Source organism: Trichosurus vulpecula (genome assembly GCF_011100635.1).
Source record: "Trichosurus vulpecula isolate mTriVul1 chromosome X unlocalized genomic scaffold, mTriVul1.pri SUPER_X_unloc_7, whole genome shotgun sequence".
NCBI classification, from domain to species: Eukaryota; Metazoa; Chordata; class Mammalia; order Diprotodontia; family Phalangeridae; genus Trichosurus; species Trichosurus vulpecula.
In genome coordinates this window covers 133,483-152,841 of record NW_023494383.1, presented here as the reverse complement: position 1 = coordinate 152,841, position 19,359 = coordinate 133,483, and the positions used below count along the sequence as shown (strand labels likewise).

Sequence of the window (19,359 nt, the reverse complement as noted above, 5' to 3'; positions counted from 1 at the left end):
CTTCAAAATTGATGGTAATAATAAGAAGTTATATTCAATATTTTATCATTAGTTCATAATGAACTCAGTTCCAAAGGGAGAAGGGGCTTCAACTGATATCTAAATCCTCATAGGTAATGATCATTATAAACCTTTAAAAGGAACAGTAATTGCAAAACTAAATTACGTTTGGTCAGTTGGGAAAAGAATTGAAATGATTCTCATGGTAGGGCTTTGAACAAGTTATTTAACATCTCGAAGCCTTAATTTTCTTATGTATAAAATTTGGTCGTTGGGCTAGTTGATTGCTACAAAGTCCATTTTAGCTCAAATAAATTTGATAGTGATAGAATACTATCACTATCAAATTTATTAAAAAAAGAAAGCTCAAAATGGGTACATGATTTAGATATAAAGCCTGATACTAAAAGTAAGCTAGGCGAGCAAGGAGTAGCTTACCTGTCAGACCTATGGAGAACAAGAATTTATGACCAAACAAGAGATGGAGAACATTATGAAAGGCAAAATGGATGATTTTGATGACATTAAATTGAAAAGTTTTTGCACGAACAAAGCCAATGCAACTAAGATTAGAAGGGAAGTAGAAAGCTGGGAAAAAATTTTTATAGCCAGTGTCTCTGATGACGGCCTCATTTCTAAAATATATAGAGAACTGAGTTGAATTTATAAGAATACGAGTCATTCTCCAATTGATAAATGGTCAAATGATATGAACAGGCAATTTTCAGTGGAAGAAATTAAGTTATGTAGAGTCATATGAAAAATTGCTCTAAATCACTATTGATTAGGAGAAGTGCAAATGAAAACAACTCTGAGGTACACCTATCAGATTGGCTAACATGACAAAACAGGAAAATGATAAATGTTGGCGATGTGGGAAAATTGGAACACTAATGCATTGTTGGTGGAGTTGTGAACTGATCCAACCATCCTGGAGAACAAACTGCATACCCTTTGACCCGGCAGTACCACTTCTACAGCCATATCCCAAAGAGGTCATAAGAATGGAAAAGGACCCACATGTACAAAAATATTTATAGGAGCGATTTTTGTGGTGGCAAAGAATTGGAAATTGAGGGATACTCATCAACTGGGGAATGGCTGAACAAGTTGTGGTATATGAATGTAATGCAATAGTATATAGCTAGGCAGGGGTTGGGCCGCAGGAGGCAGGAAGGACGGCGATGCCCCCGCTCTAGGTCCTGTCCTTGGGCTTTGTGGCGCCCCAACCCTCCCAAGGGCCACGGCCACCGCAGCCTCCCGCCAGGGGCCCTGCGTCTCTCGTCAGGGGCGTCAGGGTGGACAGGAGCCGCTGCGCAGGCGCAAGGTCCCTCCTTCACCGCTCGCTCTTTTGCTGGTCTAGCTGCGCACACTGCACCACAGGCAACCTGAGGAGGCGGCGGCGGTGGCGGCCAGACCGGGAGGCGAGCAGAGCTCTAGCACGAGCCCCGCAGGCCAGTTCAGCGGGTGAGCGTCGGGGAAAGGCCGTCCCAGGCCGCGCAGGTGCCCCTGCCACGCCCAGACCCGGGCCTGCAGCCACGGCCTGAGGAGACGTTGGGGCTGTGGGCGGACATTGGGGGGAGGCGGGCTGGGGGCGAATGTTGCGGGGCTGCAGTCAGGCCCGCGTGAAGGGAGAAGTGCCGGGCTGGGGCAGGGCGCGGCGGGGGTGGAGGGTGGGGGGTGGGGAGAGGAGAGGAGAGGAGCGGGCGGGGCTGGCAGAGGAAAACTGCCGGACGGCCCCAGTGGTGTGAGAGGGAGAGCTGGCCCCTTCCCCCTCCCGCTCCCCCGCCCCCGCCCGCTCCCGCGCTCCCCCGCCCCCGCCCGCTCCCCCTCCCCCGCCCCCGCCCGCTCCCGCGCTCCCCCGCCCGCTCCCGCGCCCCCGCCCCCTCCCGCTCCCCCGCCCCCTCCCGCGCCCCCTCCCGCTCCCCCGCCCACGCCCCCTCCCGCTCCCCCGCCCCCTCCCGCGCTCCCTCCCCTTCCTCCTCCCCCTCTCCCTCCTCCTCCCCCTCTCCCTTCTCCTCCCCACGGCGCGCTCCCGCGGGGCCGCCTGCTGACGGGAGAACGCTTCCGCAGATTCAGACCCGGGGACTGGTGGTCCCAGATCGGGGGCAGGGGCCGTCCCGGCCTTCCCTCCTGTTCCTGGTGCCGGGCACACATCAGGCGCTTAATAAACGCCGAATCTGCCGGGGCCACAGAAGGGAGCACGTTGCTGCAGTGCCTCTCCCTTAACTCCCCGCCCTGTCTATTTTTAACCGTTAATATTAAAATCGAGAAATTCCTCTTTTCCTTCCTGTGTTTCGCCCTCTTGTAGCGAAGGCAGCATGTCGGACCAGGAGAGGGACCAGGAGAGGGACCAGGAGAGGGACCAGGAGAGGATCCAGGCACGTCTGCGGAAGGAGATCCGCTCCCTGCTCATCTCCAACAATGACGGCCTGACCCCGCAGCAGCTGGAGAGGGAGTACCTGTCCATGGGGGGCAGCCACCTGCCGCTCCGTGCCCTGGGCTACGGGACCACCATGGAGCTGGTCTTGGCCATGCCCGATGTGGTGAGCGTCTGCCCCTGCGAAGATGGCACCGTCATTCTCAAAGGTAGGCCGCAGAGCCCCAGGGGCGGCCCCCCAGATGAAGTCGATCCTCGCAGCCGGCACAGGTGTTAGGGCTAGAGGAAACCGGGAGAAGGGGTCCTCACATCTGGGGTCCCGTGAGCCAGTCCGGAGGAACTCTTATTCTGTGCCTGAGAAAGCTGAGGCCCCATAAGAAAACGATGCAATTTTAAAGGTTGCAAAGTGCTTGTAGGGATCCCGTGAGGTCCTTAGTAGGAATATTAGGGCTTTGATAGTCACACATCTGTGCATCTGGGAGCTCACTGGTGTAATGATTCCTTACCGTGACCCGAGGCACAACAGAGCTATGCATGCTTATCCTGCGTCCTTCCAAAAATTCAGTGAAAGGTTCACCCAGCATTCTGGGGGCTTTTCTCTTTTATTCTTGATACTGTGAGGATACGGTGAGGGCGTGGGCTATCCATGGGTTATCCTTTATACAAGCAACCAGTCTTTTACAAACCCAGAGGGTTTTTGATGACATTCTACTTCTTCTCCTTTGTAATTCTGTATTTGTAACGTGTCACAGCCTACCTGCACCCACCATGTGCCTGTCCACTGCCCTCAATTCTTCAGACACTCCAGTATCCTGTAATTTGTAGCAGTAACATTTCACCAGAAGAATATTGATGTTAAAAAGATGGGCCTTTGTTTCAGAGAGAGCTTGGTGTCTTGAAATATACTACATCATTACCCAAAAGCAATCCAGTTCTTTTCCCTTTTTCTGTTGAATTTTGGATGCAACTCATTGTACCTTTGCAGTATTTGTCCAAGATAAAATATACTATAGACATGATCTATATAGGTTGCCCATCCACCTGATATTGTGATGTCACAGACATTCTTTAGTCACTTACTTTTTCCTGTGTGGATGATTAAGTTAAACTCTTGCTTTGGGAGCCCATCTAGAAGATTAGCTTGTTTTAGTCAACAAACTGTTAGGTCTAGGGGGAACCTTAGATTTTCTATTTGTTGTAATTCAGTTCTTTTTTTAGTCCTGTCTGACTCTTCATGACCCCACATTTGGGGTTTTCTTGGAAAAAATGCTAGAGTGGTTTGCCATTTCCTTTTCCAGCTCATTTTACAGAGGGAGAAACAGAGGCAAATAGGGTTAAGTGACTTGCCCAGGTCACACAGCTAGAAAGTGTCTGAGGCCGGATTTGAACTCAGGTCTTCCTGACTGCAGGCCTGGTGCCACCTTGCTACCCATCTATACATCTCAGTTAGTTGTGTGGTAATAATGATGCGGTCAGCTGATAATATTGCTTTTGCAAACTTGCCTCCTTTTCTGATATCCTGCCAAGGTTGACCTTGATGCGTGTGTAGACTGTTAGAATTTTATAGATGAAGTAGACATGTGGTTTGGTAGTTATTAATGTTCTCTGTCTTATTTTTTGGTGGTTCCAAGATTTTTTCATGCTTTTGTTACCATGCCTTCCTTTAGATTCCTTGAAAATAAATAATTGCAATGTGTTTAAAATTGTCAGCTCTAGTACTGACCTCCTCTCTGTACAGGTGATTGGGGCCAGCTGCTTTTTCTGTCTTTGTGGCCCCTTCAGTCCCACAACCCCCTCCCATACTATCGTACCAGGACTGTTTTTGAAGTCCAAATGTCCTTTAGCTCCCCTGTCCTTGATGGTGAAAAGTGGATGAGAAAAATCTTTGTTGTCTTCTGTTTATTGACCTCCGTACATTTTCATCCTTAAATTCTCTCAAAACAGGCCCTCTCACTGGTTCTTCCCTCCACTGCTTCTGTTTTGTGAGGCAACACTGTGCTCATGATTTTCCACTATCCTTTTCCATGTGATTTTAGGTTTATATTCTTAATTGGTGCTGGCTCTTGATTATCATATCTTTTCTGCTTGACAAGTCTTTAAGTATTTTCTGATTAAGATGGTTTTTAGATTCTTGGTCATTACAGCAATTTATTTGCATCTGTTGAACTTCTATATGAAATTATTATGATTTTTGTATTGGTGTCCTTTCGTCCATGAATTCCCCAGGTGACATCAAGAACTTGTGTAAATAGGTCAGGCTGAAATTATTATAATTGCACTTCCTATCTTTTTCGCATGTTTATTCTTTCTAGTTTTGTATTTTAATCATTGCTTTAACAAGCCCTTGGTGTGATTCTACACAGACACTTGATTCTAGAATAACTCTTATATCAGTAACAGGTCATTTCCTATCAGTAATATAATTTTTCTTATGTTACTTGATGCTTACCACATCCAACATCTTATGATTCTTTTCTCAAAGAAAGTATTCATGGTGTATAGAGGTGAGGCTTGTGTGTTTACAGTTCTTGGCTTCTCTCCTTACTCCTAAGGCATATTTTCCAATGTATTTTTTTTCTGTCCACCTATTCCTACTCTTTTTTGTTTTGAAATGCAAGTTTGTTCTCTATTCCTACTACCAATAGTACTGTACTTGGATTGTGCTTTACATTTTTTTAAAAAATTATTTTTAGTTTACAACGTTCAGTTTCACAAGCTTTTGAGTTCCTAATCATCTCCCCCTCTTCCCTTCCCTCCTCCCCAAGATGGCATGCAATCTGATATAGATTCTACATAGACATTCACATTAAACATATTTTCACATTAGTCATGTCGCAAAGAAGAATTATAACCAATGGAATGAGCCACGAGAAAGAAGAAGCAGAACAAAATAAAAAAGGAGAGCAGATAGTATGCTTCAATCTGTATTCAGACTCTGTAATTCTTTTTTTGCATGTGGAGAGCATTTTCCATCATGAGCCTTTTGGAGTTGTTTTAGAACCTTGCATTGCTGAGAAGGGCCAAGTCTGTCAAAGTTAGTCATCGCACAATGTGGCTATAGCTGAGTACAGTGTTCTCATGGTTCTGCTCCCCTCACTCAGCATCAGTTCATATGTGTCTTTCCAGGTTTTTCTGAAGTCTACCTGCTCATCATTTCTTATAGCACAATAGTATTCCATTACATTCATATACCACAATTTGTTCAGCCATTCCCCAATTGATGGGCATCCCCTCAATTTCCAATTCTTGGCCACCACAACAAGAACTGCTCTAAATTGTTTTGTACATGTGGACTCTCTTCCCATTTGTATGATCTCTTTGGGATACAGCCCTAGAAGTGGTATTGCATGGTCAAAGGGTATGCACATTTTTATAGCCCTTTGGGCATCACCTATTCCTCCTTTTGCATTGAGATCACTGTGTATCAAATTATACCTTACATTTTTAAGTTCTCGTTGAGTGTTTTGTAAAGGTTGTATCCCTTTGCCTTCTATGGATGTTGATGCACATGCTACAGCTATTTTTGTATATGATCTTTCAGAAAAATAGTTAATATGAGCACCCTGATGGAATATGACTAGATATCCCATAAAGTGTCTCAGATGCCTTTGGAAGAATGATAAAATCACCTCTGACAGCTTATTTATTTCTCCTCTCTTATGATTTCATTTATATCAAGAAAGCCAAAATTGATGAAATTCAGTTCTTCTAATATGTCATTGGAGAAGGTTCTCACCTTAAGTTAATTCTTATAGATGGTCCAAAAACTATACTTCTTAACACCCTCTGCCCTCATTTCTTCCACTTTATCATTTTCATTGAAGAAGCAGAAGTTGGGAAAGGCATGCATAACTAAGAGCTATTTTTATTTTGCATTTTTCTTCACTTGGTTGTCATGCCCAAAAAATTTATCACTGAGTATGTAACTTAGTGATGATGAGCATTTCTCCATTTAGCTAATTTGGTCCTCAAAGCAGGTACCCTCTGTTACTGAGACTCTATTAGAAGCCAGACTGTGTCCTCTCTTGGCAGGGACTTGCCAGATCACGGGTCACTTCATACAGGCATCAGATTAAGAATGAGGTTTGGAGATGTTAAATGACTTGCCCAGGGTCACACATCTAGTAAATGTTCACCAGCAGGGTTCAAATTCAGGTCTCTTCTGCTTCATAGGATCACATATTTAGAATTGGAAGGTACCTTTGAGGTTATCAAATCCAACCCTCTGATTTTACAGATGAGGAAACTGGGGCGCAGAGAAGTTAAGTGACTTGTCCAGCATCATGGAGCTACTAAATGTGTGAATTCAGGACTGTAGCCTAGGTCTTGCTGACTGCTAAGTCCATCGCTTATACTGTATTTTTTCTAATAGATCACTGGAGAAATAATATTGATAAATACAATCATTTTACGTGGGTTTCAAATCTTCTAGGAGTTAATAAGCAATATTTGTGCTTCTCCTTTCTATCCTCTGGAAAGCTTAACCCTTGAAATAAACAAAAAGCAGAAAGTACAGGAAGAAGGGAAAAGACTACATATAATCCCTAAAGATGTTTCTGGTTCTTATTTTTTTTAATCATTTGGACCATCCCAAGTTGAAATTAAAATACCAGGCAATATAAAAACTACGTGTGCGTATATGTGACATATAATGTGTATAACATGCATATATGTATGTATAACATAGTATATGATGTTAACATTATATAATACATACACACAAATAGTTTAACTAGTGTCAAATAAAATCAAAGATGATGTGTATAGGGAGCTCAAGGAGGAACTGCAGTCCTAATGTTCCCTTTTCTTCCTTTTTCTTAGCCATTCCAGATGAAACAACCAAAGGAGTAGCAAGTTTGGTTGTAAAACAAAGGAGTAGTAACAAGCTTCGAAATACTGCAAAGAAAGGAAGGGCAAGTGGTGGTTCTAGTTCTGGCTCTCGTGGAAGAGTACCTGGCCGGGGGAAGATACCTCCCATTCTTCCAGCTGTGGTAAAGAGTGAGCTAAGAGACCTCTTGGCTTTTTCTCCAATCCTCCTTTCTGATTTCGACAAGGCCTTTGCAGAGCGATTTGGACGACCGTTCCAATATATGCAATTTGGATTTCTTTCTATGTTTGAAGTGCTGAGTGCAGCTTCAGATATCATTGCTGTTGAGCAGACCCAGGCAGGTTCTTTGTTGACCTTAAACCAAAATCTACCAAGTGAACAGAAGAGGGGGTTACCAGCAGGTAAGAGTGTGAGCATGGGTAGCAAATTCAGATATTTTTTTCCCTCCTCTTCCTCTTAAAAATAAATGAAGGTAGTTGAAGGTGTTAACTCTACACAGACTTATTATGACTTAGTAGGTATAACACACATTGAGTGATGAAATTTATCATCTAAAATGCAATTTTATCTCCTGGCACCAGTGTTGTAGCCATCTGGTTTTTATAGTGTAAAAGTACCTGAAGAACTCCAGTATCGTTTGCAGTATAATACTTAACATTTTTTTTCTTATACTTAATGATTCTTAATGGTTTACAAAGTGATTTTTATGTAGATTTTTACTTGCTCTTCACAAGATCCTTGAAAGGTAGGCAATGTAGATTTGTAAGATTTAGCAGGAGAACACACTTGATGAAAGTGTAATACTTTTCCCTTTGGGAAGATTCTTCTCTTCTACCAGGGGCACAGCTTTGGGGTATGAATGGAGCCATGGGAAAAAATGTCCAGTTAAATTAACTCTTGGTAGTCAGGTGAGAGAGATCTAAGCCACTTTGTCTTCATATGTACAGTGTAGGTATTCTTATTCTCTTTTATAAATGAGGAAACTGAAGTTCAAAGAAGTATATTATTTGCCCAAAGTCATTTACCAGTAGTCAAGTTGGATCTCAGGTGTTCAGACTGCTGAATCCAGTATTCAGTCCAATGTGTTTTTTCCACTTTAAAATGCAATCTCATTAGATGATGCTTGCCTGTCGCTATTGCAGTTGAAGTAAGTCTTAGTAAACAAGTGGGAATCTAGTTGAATAATTTCTTCCTCCCTATTTTGAGTAGTTGATAGCCTTTCTCTTTATCATATTTTATTAATGAGATGATAAGGAGATTGTAGTGATAGATTAATGGTCAATTTCTTGAAAGTATGTTAAGTCAATAAGCTTGGCTTTTGATAAGATTTTTTTCACTTCTCTTTTATACATGTAAGGTAAAACATCACAAGCTGGAAAAAAACAACCCAAATCCTCCATGCCAACACCTACAGGAGGGGCACATATGCCAGAACCTGCCTCAGCTACTGAGCCACTGAAACAGCCACATCCAGTGAAAACCACAGAATTGAATGGCATGGAGGCCTCTTCTTTGGACCAATCTGAGGAATTAAATCAGGTGGGAAACTTTGGAGGTGATAGTGCTTTTAAAAAAATTCAGTTTGTCTCTTAAATATAATATATGCTAACTATATAATAAAAAAAACAGATGTAGATTTTTAAAACCAAAATTGTTTAGTTATTTCAGGGAGAAGTAGTCTAATTTTTCACATGGAAGTACCTTGGAATCCTTAAACCTTTACTAATTTTGATCTAACAATGAATACGTATTTGAAAATAAATGCCATTAAAGTCATTTTAATATGAAACTCAAAGAAACAGGTTCTTTCAGGGTGTAATGTATAATGATAGATTTTTAAAGACCTTTTCCTTAGTGCCAAAGATAACTTGAGAAATGGAAACAAATGGAAATCCATTCTGCTGTCAGAAATGTTCATTGCAACATTGGGATGCTAAAGAGATCATGGTTAGGAGAATTCCTCCTAGCTTAAAAAAAGTGTTGGTAAGCTAACTGACAATGTTCACTAAGAATTAGAATAAGAAGGAAAAGTTCTAGGTAAATATAATGAATAAGTGAAGACTCTTCCACTTGACTAACATGAGTACCATCTTAGAAGATAGCATTGATTATGATGGGAAATTCTAAGGTAAGACAATATTTTTGATCCTACACCTTGAATGGATGAATAATACTTGAATGTATCTTAACTTGCTTGTTGATTTATGTTGAAAAGTGCATTTGCTTAAGTAAAAGAAATGTCATTTTGTGTCTTTTTTATATTTTACCTTTTACCATCTTCTTGACACCATAGTTTTATTTTTTATTTTTTGAAGCTGGAAAATACTTCCAAATCAGTGATTGTACAAAGTGGACCAAGAGGGAACATCAACTCAGAACTAAAGAAGAAAATGAAATTTGTAAGTGTTCTCTACTTCCGGGAAATATATAAGAGCAGTGGGATTTGGGGGAGGGGGAAGAGTCTGGTGTGGTGAAAGAGCCCTGGATTTATAATCTGAGGACCTGGGAGTAATAGGGTACTGTTAATGATTGTCTTTGTGACATTGGAGAAATTATTCTTGTTCCTTTCTCAAGGAATTCAGAATGTGATTTACAGTCTTCCTCTCTGTCCCTTGTTCTCAAGAACTTCTGCTGACCAATCGATGCTCTGTTAGAAACTCTAGCTTTCTAATTCATAAGTCTCTTCAACTCCCATGACCTTCCCACCATCTCTGCCACATGTAGATATGGTCACATCCATGATTTCATCTCATAACTGTTGTTCTGCTTGATCTAGGACTCTGAATTTACTTTTTCTGTCCACATGTCTCCCTGTGCCTTACGTTTCCTATACCTATTCTGGGACCTCTCCAAGACCTCAAGTTGCTCAGTTTCCTCCCGTCATCTCCTCAATTCTTGTCTTACTTTCCTTCCTTGAAAATGTTGACCCTGTAGTTAACCAGTTCAACTACTCTCACTCACTTCTGCTCTCAAATTCCTTTCCCCCTTGTGCTGTCACTGCTCAGTCTTGGATGTTGGGTTACCTCTACTCTTCACCTTCTCTGCTTCTCTGCACATGCTGTAGAATATGACTGGTTATGACACAACCAAGCAAATTGACTTCACTACAGATTTATATTACTCAACCTTTACTGGGTCCTCAGAGTTATTCCACAGTCCTTTTTTATTCCCTAATGGATTCTGTATCGCAAACTGACGCCCTCGTTCCCATGATTGTTCCAGACTTCTCTCCTCAAGTGTTCTGTGCTATACCTTTCCATTCAACAGAGAACCTCACATCAGCTTATTATCTGAGAAAATAGGCCCCTTAAAATGATGAGTTCCCTCATGTCTGCTGTTGTATACCTCAGCATTTTAACATTCTTCATTCTCTCCTCCTGTACTCTAGTCTCATAAAGAAGTGGCCATTCTCTTCACCAAGACCAAATCTCTCCACTTGTGCCCTTGATTCCATCCCTTCCTGTTTCCTTTTGGAACTGAACCCTTCATTCAAATGCTCTTTCCCTCATTTTCAGTATCTCCCTAACTATTGACTCCTTTCTTGCTACCTACAAAGCTGCAAAGGTCTACACTATCCTTTTAAAAAAAACACAATAAACTTTCGCTTGACCCAGCCATTTCTAGCTATCATCCTACATCTTTTTCCAAGCCATATTCCTACAAGTCACCCATACTCTGGTTTCTGTCTCTTGCCTTCCTACTCACTTTTCTATCTGATCCCCCTTTCCTAACAAAAACTACATTCTTCATTATTCTAAACCAGTGTTTAAATACTGAATCTAGTGGCTTTTTTTCACTTCTTATTTTTCTTGAGCTGTCTGTATCATTTGACACTGTTTACCAGCAGTACCTTATCTGTGGTAGGTACTTAAAAATAAAATTGAACATATCTTGGCCACAATTTCCTCATCTGTAAAATAAGGGAGTTTAACTAGACATTCTCTAAAGTTCCTGATCTGTCCTGAATCCACCTAGCTGAAGAGTTTTTGAGCCCTCATTTTAATATCTTGTTTATAGGTATAACATGAAAGATCTTTGTCAGATGCTTTGTCAAATCCTTGATATTCCTGTCATCTACCCTATCCAAAAAAAGGCTATCAGATTAGTTCGGGATGACCATTTCTTGATTATTCCGTGCTACATCTTAGTTCATTGCTCTTTTAAAAATTGTTTCATAATCTTGGCTATCATCAGCAAGTGTGTAGTTTGCAAGCTGTCTTCTCTTTTTTGAAATCAGTATAACATTTGTCATTTGTCCATGCTCTTTTTAGAAATACATTTTGCTGATACAGTATTTTTGGTGCCCCAATTTCACAATATTCCTCCTTTGTACCTCCCGTAGAGTCATTCTGTATAACAAGGAATGTTTTAAACATTCTTTTTTTTTCTTAATACTTAAAGAGAAGAGGAAAAACAGCAAAAATTGATTAAAACAACAACAAAAAAACCCCTGAAAATATATTCTCATCTCTACAAAGGAGTAAAGTGAATCTTTTTATTTTTTCTTTGATGCCATGTTTGTTCTTTGTAATTTTACAACACTCACTTTTGATTGTTTTGTGGTAGCTATTTTTTTCCATTTGTGTGTTGCTGTAGTCATTCTGTATATTGTTTTCTTGGCTCTACTTCTTTACTTCATTTAAGTGTTTCCATGCCTCTCTGTATATATCATAAATGTAATTTCTTACAGCATGGTAATATTTGATTACTTTCATGTGCTTTATTTCTTTAGCCATTCCTTAGTATGTCAGGATCTACTTTGTTTCCACTTCTTTGCTACACAAAAAATGCTGCCGTGAGTGTTTTTACACATATGGGAACTTTTCTTTATCTCAGTGATCTTGGTGTCGGTCAGTTCATGCCTAGTATGTCAGTGTCTGCATGTCTTCCCCCATTCCTCTCTCTCTTCCCCTGCCCCCCCCCCAACCCCAGGCAGCTAGGAGGCAAAGTGGATAAAGTGCCAGGCCTGGAGTCAGGAAGATTCTTCCTGAGTTCAAATCCAGCCTCACACACTAACTAGCTGCTTGACCCTTGGCAATTCACTTAAACCCTCTTTGCCTCAGTTCCTCATCTGTAAAGTAAGCTGTAGAAGAAAATGGCAAATCACTCCAGTATCTCCGCCAAGAAAACCTCCAGTGGGGTCATGAAGATTCAGAAGTGACTGAATAGCAGTAACGCCTGTCTCTGGGTCAGAAAGCGTGACAATTTTAGTCGCTTTATTTCAGCAAGTCAACGGGCATTTATTAAGTGCATACTATGTACCAGACACTGTGGTTAAGTGCTGGGGTTACAAATAAAGGCAAAAACACTCCCTACCTTCAAGGAACTTACAGTCTAAGGAGGAAAGCAACATGTAAACAATTGTATATAAGATATGAACAGACTATGTTGGAAGCAATATTAGAGGGAAGATGCCAGCACTGAGAGGGACAAGGAGTTGTCTTCTTTAAGGTAGGATCTTAGCTGAGACTTGCAGGAAGCCTTGGAAGGGAGGTAGAGACAAGGTGGGACTGCAACAGCCAGAAAAAATGTAGCGATAGAGTGAAATTTGGAAGGAAAGGTAAGGAAGCCAATGTCATTGGATCATAGATTATGTGGAAGGGAGTCAGGTGTAAGAAGACTGAAAAGGTAGTAAGGGGTCAGATTGTGAAGAGTTTTAAAAGCCAAACACACACAGGATTTTATATTTAATCGTAGAGGTGATAGGAAGCTATGGGACTATATTGTGTGTGGTCTGACAGTTCCAAATTGCTTTCCAAAATGGGTGTACTAAATCACAGTTGCACCAACAATCCATTAGTGTGCCTGTCTATATTTTAAAATGGTTTTATTGCATTAACAAATGTAAACGCCATTCCTAGTTTACTGGCAGAAAGCAGGCTCTAGAGTATCCTACTCCCTGCCTTAAAGGCTGTCATCCACTAGAGGTTTTTAAGGGTTCCTTCACAGATGCTAAGTTAACTTTGTTCAGAAATCCTTTGATTGTGTCAACACAGCAAAACTAGGTGACATGCCTTTGTTTCCCTCAGCTAGCACTTACTAAGACCCTTATCATCTCTCTCCTGTACTACTGTAATAACTTAATAGGTCTCTCTGCCTTTAGTCTTTGCTTTGATGTTTCCTCTACAGAGCTGCTAAAATAAAATATAATATCTAAGCTTGTCATTCTCATGCTCTCAAAAACCTTGAGGGTGTCTCTGAGGTTTCTAGGTCAAAGGTAAAACTGTTCAGCCTGACACTTAAAATCTTCTACAGTTTGTTCTTAACTTCACTTTCTAGCACTGATACTAGTCCACTTGATGAACTCTGTGTTCTTGTAGGTTCCTGAGCTTAACATTACACCTCTGTGTGTCTGAACTAGCTGTTCCACAAGATTGAAGCACTGCCTTCTAGTCTCTGCATCTCAGAATCCTTGGCGTCTTTTGGGCTTAGGCTCAGCTGCTCCCTCCTGTGACACCTTGCCTGATTTGTTCCCCGTTTGAGTTAATAGTGCTCTCACTCTCTTCAGTTTACTTTGTTTTATGCATATACATCTCTCCGTACGTGTCTTTAAAAAAACCCTAGGAGAATGTGAACTCCTTGAAGGCAAAGACTTTTAGTTTAGACTTTGTATCACCTAGCAGTGCTTTGTATATCAAGGCTTAGTGAACACTTGTTGAATTGAACATTTAGAAGTTAAATTTGACCTGCCTATTACCATTAATGGTTAAAGTTTTATTATATCAGAAGGGAATGCAATTTTTATTTTATACTTTCTCTTACTAAGCCAAACTGAACAGTCATAACACTAAACAAAATTTTTATTTTTATGCTATTCAGAAAATATCTCTAAAATTTAATTGTTGGCTCCTTTTTGTTAGATAGAAAGTACTTTCACTTTGGAATTATAACTACCCTCTCCTTGCCATTCTCTTTTCTGTAACTAACTCTTTTTCTTAGTTAATCTGCAATATACTTTGAATTATTTATTGATGTTTCATTTTTGGCCCTTCTGATAATATTCATTGTTCTTTTTCAAACCCAACTCTACCATCCCATAGTTTAACCCGATACAAATAACATGATTATTCTTATGCCTGGATAAATATTTTTCCACAAAGTCTTTTTTTTTATTTAATATATTTAGTTTTCAGCATTGATTTTCACACGAGTTTGAATTACAAATTTTCTCCCCATTTCTACCCTCCCCCCCACTCCAAGATGGCATATATTCTGGTTGCCCTGTTCCCCAGTCAGCCCTGCCTTCTGTTACCCCACTCCCGTCCCATCCCCTTTTCCCTTCCTTTCTTGTAGGGCAAGATAAATTTCTACGCCCCACTGCCTGTGTATCTTATTTTCTAGTTGCATGCAAAAACTTTTTTTTTTTGTTTTTGAACATCTGTTTTTAAAACTTTGAGTTCCAAATTTTCTCCCCTCTTCCTTCCCACCCACCCTCCCTAAGAAGTCAAGCAATTCAACATAGGCCACATGGGTATCAGTATGTAAAACCCTTCCACAATACTCATGTTGTGAAAGACTAAGTATATTTTCCTCCTTCCTAACCTATGCCCCTTTATTGAATTTTCTCCCTTGACCCTGTTCCCTTTCGAAGGTGTTTGTTTTTGATTACCTCCACCCCATCTGCCCTTCCTTCTATCAGCCCCCCTTTTTTATCTCCTTCCTCCTTTTTTCCTGTGGGGTAAGATACCCAATTGAGTATGTATGATATTCCCTCCTCAGGTCAAATTTGATGAGAGCAAGATTCACTCATTCCCCCTCACCTGCCTTCTCTTCTCTTCCTACAGAACTTCTTTTTCTTGCCACTTCTATGGGAGATAATTTACCCCATTCTATCTCTCCCTATCTCCCTCTCTCAATATATTCCTCTCTCATCCCTTAATTTGATTTTATTTCTTTTAGATATCTTCCCTTCATCTTCAACTCACCCTGTGCCCATTCTCTCTCTCTCTCTCTCTCTCTCTCTCTCTCTCTCTCTACGGGTATATATATATATACACACATACATATATACATACATATACACTCACATATATATATATACATATATGTGTGTATATATGTGTGTATATATATATATATATATATATGTATATACACACACACACATACATACACACACATATGCATATTCCCTTCAGCTACCCTAATACTGAGGTCTCATGAATCATACACATCATCTTTCCATGTAGGAATGTAAACAAAACAGTTCAACTTTAGTAAGTCCCTCTTTTTCTTGATTACCTTTTCATGCTTCTCTTGATTTTTGTTTGAAAGTCAGATTTTCTATTCAGCTCTGGTCTTTTCACTGAGAAAGCTTGAAAGTCCTCTATTTTATTGAAAGTTCATATTTTGCCTTGGAGCCTGATACTCAGTTTTGCTGAGTAGGTGATTCTTGGTTTGAATCCTAGCTCCATTGGCCTCTGGAATATCGTATTCCAAGCCCTTCGATCTCTTAATGTAGAAGCTGCTGGATCTTGGGTTATTCTGATTGTATTTCCAAAATACTCAAATTGTTTTTTCTGGCTGCTTGCAGTATTTTCTCCTTGATCTGGGAGCTCTGGAATTTGGCAACAGTATTCCTTAGGAGATTTCTTTTTGGGATCTATTTGAGGAGGCGATCGGTGGATTCTTTCAATTTCTATTTTGCCCTGTGGCTCTAGAATATCAGGGCAGTTCTCCTTGATAATTTCTTGAAAGATGATATCTAGGCTCTTTTTTTGATCATGGCTTTCAGGTAGTCCAATAATTTTTAAATTATCTCTCCTGGATCTATTTTCCAGGTCAATGGTTTTTCCAATGAGATACTTCACATTGTTTTCCATTTTTTCATTCCTTTATCTCTGTTTTATAAAATCTTGATTTCTCATAAAGTCATAAGCTTCCACATGCTGCAATCTCATTTTTAAGGTAGTATTTTCTTCAATGGTCTTTTGGACCTCCTTTTCCATTTGTGTAATACTGCCTTTCAAGGCATTCTTCTCCTCATTGGCTTTTTGGAGCTCTTTTGCCACTTGAGTTAGTCTATTTTTTAAGGTGTTGTTTTCTTCAGTATATTTTTCAGTGTTTTTTGGGGTCTCCTTTAGCAAGTCATTGACTTGTTTTTCATGGTTTTCTCGCATCCTTCTCACTTCTCTTCCCAATTTTTCCTCTACTTCTCTAACTTGTTTTCCAAATCCTTTTTGAGATCTTCTATGGCCTGAAACCAGTTCATGTTTTTTCTTGGAGGCTTTTGTTGTAGGCTCTTTGACTTTGTTGACTTCTTCTGGTGTATATTTTGGTCGTCTTTGTCACCAAAGAAAAATTCCAAAATCAGACTGAATCTGGGTGCATTTTCGCTTCCTAGCCATATTCCAAGCTAACTAACTTGACCCTTGAGTTTTTCAGCGGGGTATGACTGCTTATAGAGTTAAGAGAACTATGTTCCAAGCTTGGGGGGTTGCGCCAGCTCTGCCACCCCAGCCCTCCTCCTTCCCGAAGAACCCCCTGCCTGGACTGGATTTAGATCTTCAGCAGGCTCTTCACTCCTGCTCTGATCTGCCACTTAATTCTTCCCACCAGGTGGGCCTGGGGCCAGAAGCAACTGCAACTGTAGTTCTGTACCTGCCCCACCTCTGCTGCCCTCAGGGCGGTGGCCGAACTGGGAATGCCTTCCACTCCCACAGCTTTTCCCACTAACCTTCTCTGTTGTCTTTGGTGTTTGTGGGTTGAGAAGTCTGGTAACTGTTGTAGGTCACTGATTCAGAGCACTAGGGCACGCTTCACCCGGCTCCTGGTCTCGTTGGTCCGCGCCCCCACGCTGGGCTCTGCTCTGCTCTGCTCCCAGCTCCATGCAGGATAGACCTCACCCAGAGACTGTCCTGGGCTGGAGCCCTGCTTCCCTCTGCTGTTTTGTGGGTTCTGCAGTTCTGGAATTTGTTCAGAGCCATTTTTTATAGGTTTTTGGAGGGACTCCGCAGGGAGCTCACACTAGTCCCTGCTTTCCAGCTGTCATCTTGGCTCTGCCCCCTCCACAAAGTCTTATTGCAGTGCTTAGTTGTGGTATGGAGGGGACCTTGGTTTCTCCAAAGCTACATCAATAGAGCATAGTTTCTACTCTTTGGAAAGGCTTTGAATATGGGCCTGGAAATAGATATCTACTTTCCTAGTACTAGTCTCCTTAGTATAGAGAGGCTCTTCACCCATGGACTGGTTTTATGGTGATATATTCTTTGGTCATGGCCACGCATGAAAAAAAAAAGACAAAATGGCCCCTAGCAGTCCATTGTGGCCTTGTACTTCTGGAGTGTTGGTGGTAGAGTGGCAGAAGGGACATTAATTTTTCTGTTGGTATTCTAAATATTAGATAATTGGCTCATAACTGAGTTACATACTACTGTACTGAAAAACATATACTATACTATGCTATTGAAAGAACCAAACTGTAAATCTTGAGAATTTCACTACAAATGAAACCAGAAGATAAAACAAAAGTTTAGCTCAATAAATGGATGGCTGTCAGGGTCTTTTTGATGAGGCAAAATGTAGGAGTTGATTATATTGTGCACCCAAAGGCAACACAAAATATTTCATTTGGATACTTTAATTATCCTCAGCACTGCCATAGAAGATCGTCTCTGCAGTCTACCACTTCTTTCATTATTTGCAAGATTGGACATGATACTTCGTTAGTGTTCTTTATATTTTTGTTATTATGTATGTTCTGGTTCTGCTGTATTCTGCATCAGTTTATAAAAGTCTTCATTTTTTGAATTCCTTATATGTGTAATTTCTTATTGCAAAATAAAATTCTGGCTTTTCTTTTTACTGAAGGGCCAGAGTGATGTACCCAGTCATGCAGAGGTCATAAGTTGCAGAACTATGATTCAACTCTGATTCCAACTCCAGTGGTCTTCACTGCCGTTGTACTCATCTTGTTCAAAGCAGTTATAACTGTCCTGGTTATTTCTCTAGCTTTGTCCCGAAAATTCTTTTGCTGTAGAGGGTTTTTCTGTATTAGTTCTATGAGGTTCTTTGCATTTTCAGTGTTAATCCTTTTGCCTTCCAAAAGAATGCTTAGATTTGTTAGGAGATATCCTGGGATCTAAGCCTTGGTTTTTAAATTTTAAATGTATTGAATTTCAAATTTTCTTCAACCATTTATAATTTTTATAGGAAAATCTAGTGTAAGTTTGACTAACTTTTTTTTTGTATGTAATCTTTTTCCTATGTAAGAGTATTTTCTCTTGATGTTCTGATCTCAAAGTTTAGCAATGATCTTCTGGGAGAATTGTGGTTTTTTTTTTCCTTTGTAGAGGACTTCCTTCAGTTTGCCATGTGCAACAGTTTTTTTTCTTTTTGTTTTTGTTTTTTTGGAGGAGGGAAATTAGGGCAATTGGGGTTAAGTGACTTGCCCAAGGTCACACAGCTAGTAAGTGTGTCAAGTGTCTGAGGTCAGATTTGAACTCAGGTCCTCTTGACTCCAGGGCCGGTCTCTACTCATTGTGCCACCTAGCTGCCCCATGCAACTGTTTTTTATTCTCAAAATTTTCTTGAATTATTTCCTGACCTGTATGTAATGGGGGAGAGATATCAGTCTTCTGGATCTGTTGCTTTATATACAGTGCTTCCAAATCTTTTCCATGGTGGGTTGTTTTTTTTTTTTTTTTGAGCTAGTTTTTCTGGTCCCAAAGCATTTGCCATTATTTCTACTATATATGTTCTACTTTTAGTTTTGTTCTTGTTTTAAAATTATTCATGTTATTTTGATGGCTTTTGCCATTATCTCCTCAGATTTCTTACTTTCATTTAATTCTTCTCATTATTTCTTAGCTATGTTCATGTTTTCTATGCCCTCTTATCATTTTTAAAATTGCTACTTATTTAATTTCATATATATGTTTGTTACCCAGATGAGGCTATGTGGTGTTATAGCTAGAGCATTGGAGTGGACATCAAGACATTTGAATTTCTGAACCTCATTCACACAACTAGCATTTATTAAGTACCTCTTACATATCAGGCCCTATGCTAGGGCTGGGCAGGACAAATCCAAAGAATAAAACAATCTCTACTCTTAAGGAACTGGTATTCTAACTTTTTTCAATTTAAATTCTCAGTTTCCATATCTTATTAAAATGAGGAAAGTACTAGTCACCTGCCTCACATAGGACTG

At 40.4% G+C, this 19,359-nt stretch overlaps 2 protein-coding genes across 2 annotated transcripts in view; both read left to right on the top strand.

The window, feature by feature from the left end:
* LOC118833259 (tudor domain-containing protein 5-like) overlaps positions 1-1,363 on the top strand; it is an 18,617-nt gene extending 17,254 nt beyond the window's left edge. Inside the window, exon 7 of the mRNA XM_036740616.1 lies at positions 1,145-1,363. Within this exon, the coding sequence (XP_036596511.1) occupies positions 1,145-1,363 (219 nt within the window). The remainder of the gene's footprint in view (positions 1-1,144) is intronic.
* LOC118833255 (tudor domain-containing protein 5-like) overlaps positions 1,284-19,359 on the top strand; it is a 32,773-nt gene continuing 14,697 nt past the window's right edge. The window contains exons 1-5 of the mRNA XM_036740611.1: positions 1,284-1,467; positions 2,312-2,589; positions 7,202-7,609; positions 8,566-8,747; positions 9,524-9,607. Coding sequence (XP_036596506.1) covers positions 2,322-2,589; positions 7,202-7,609; positions 8,566-8,747; positions 9,524-9,607 — 942 coding nt within the window. The 5' untranslated portion in view covers positions 1,284-1,467; positions 2,312-2,321. The remainder of the gene's footprint in view (positions 1,468-2,311; positions 2,590-7,201; positions 7,610-8,565; positions 8,748-9,523; positions 9,608-19,359) is intronic.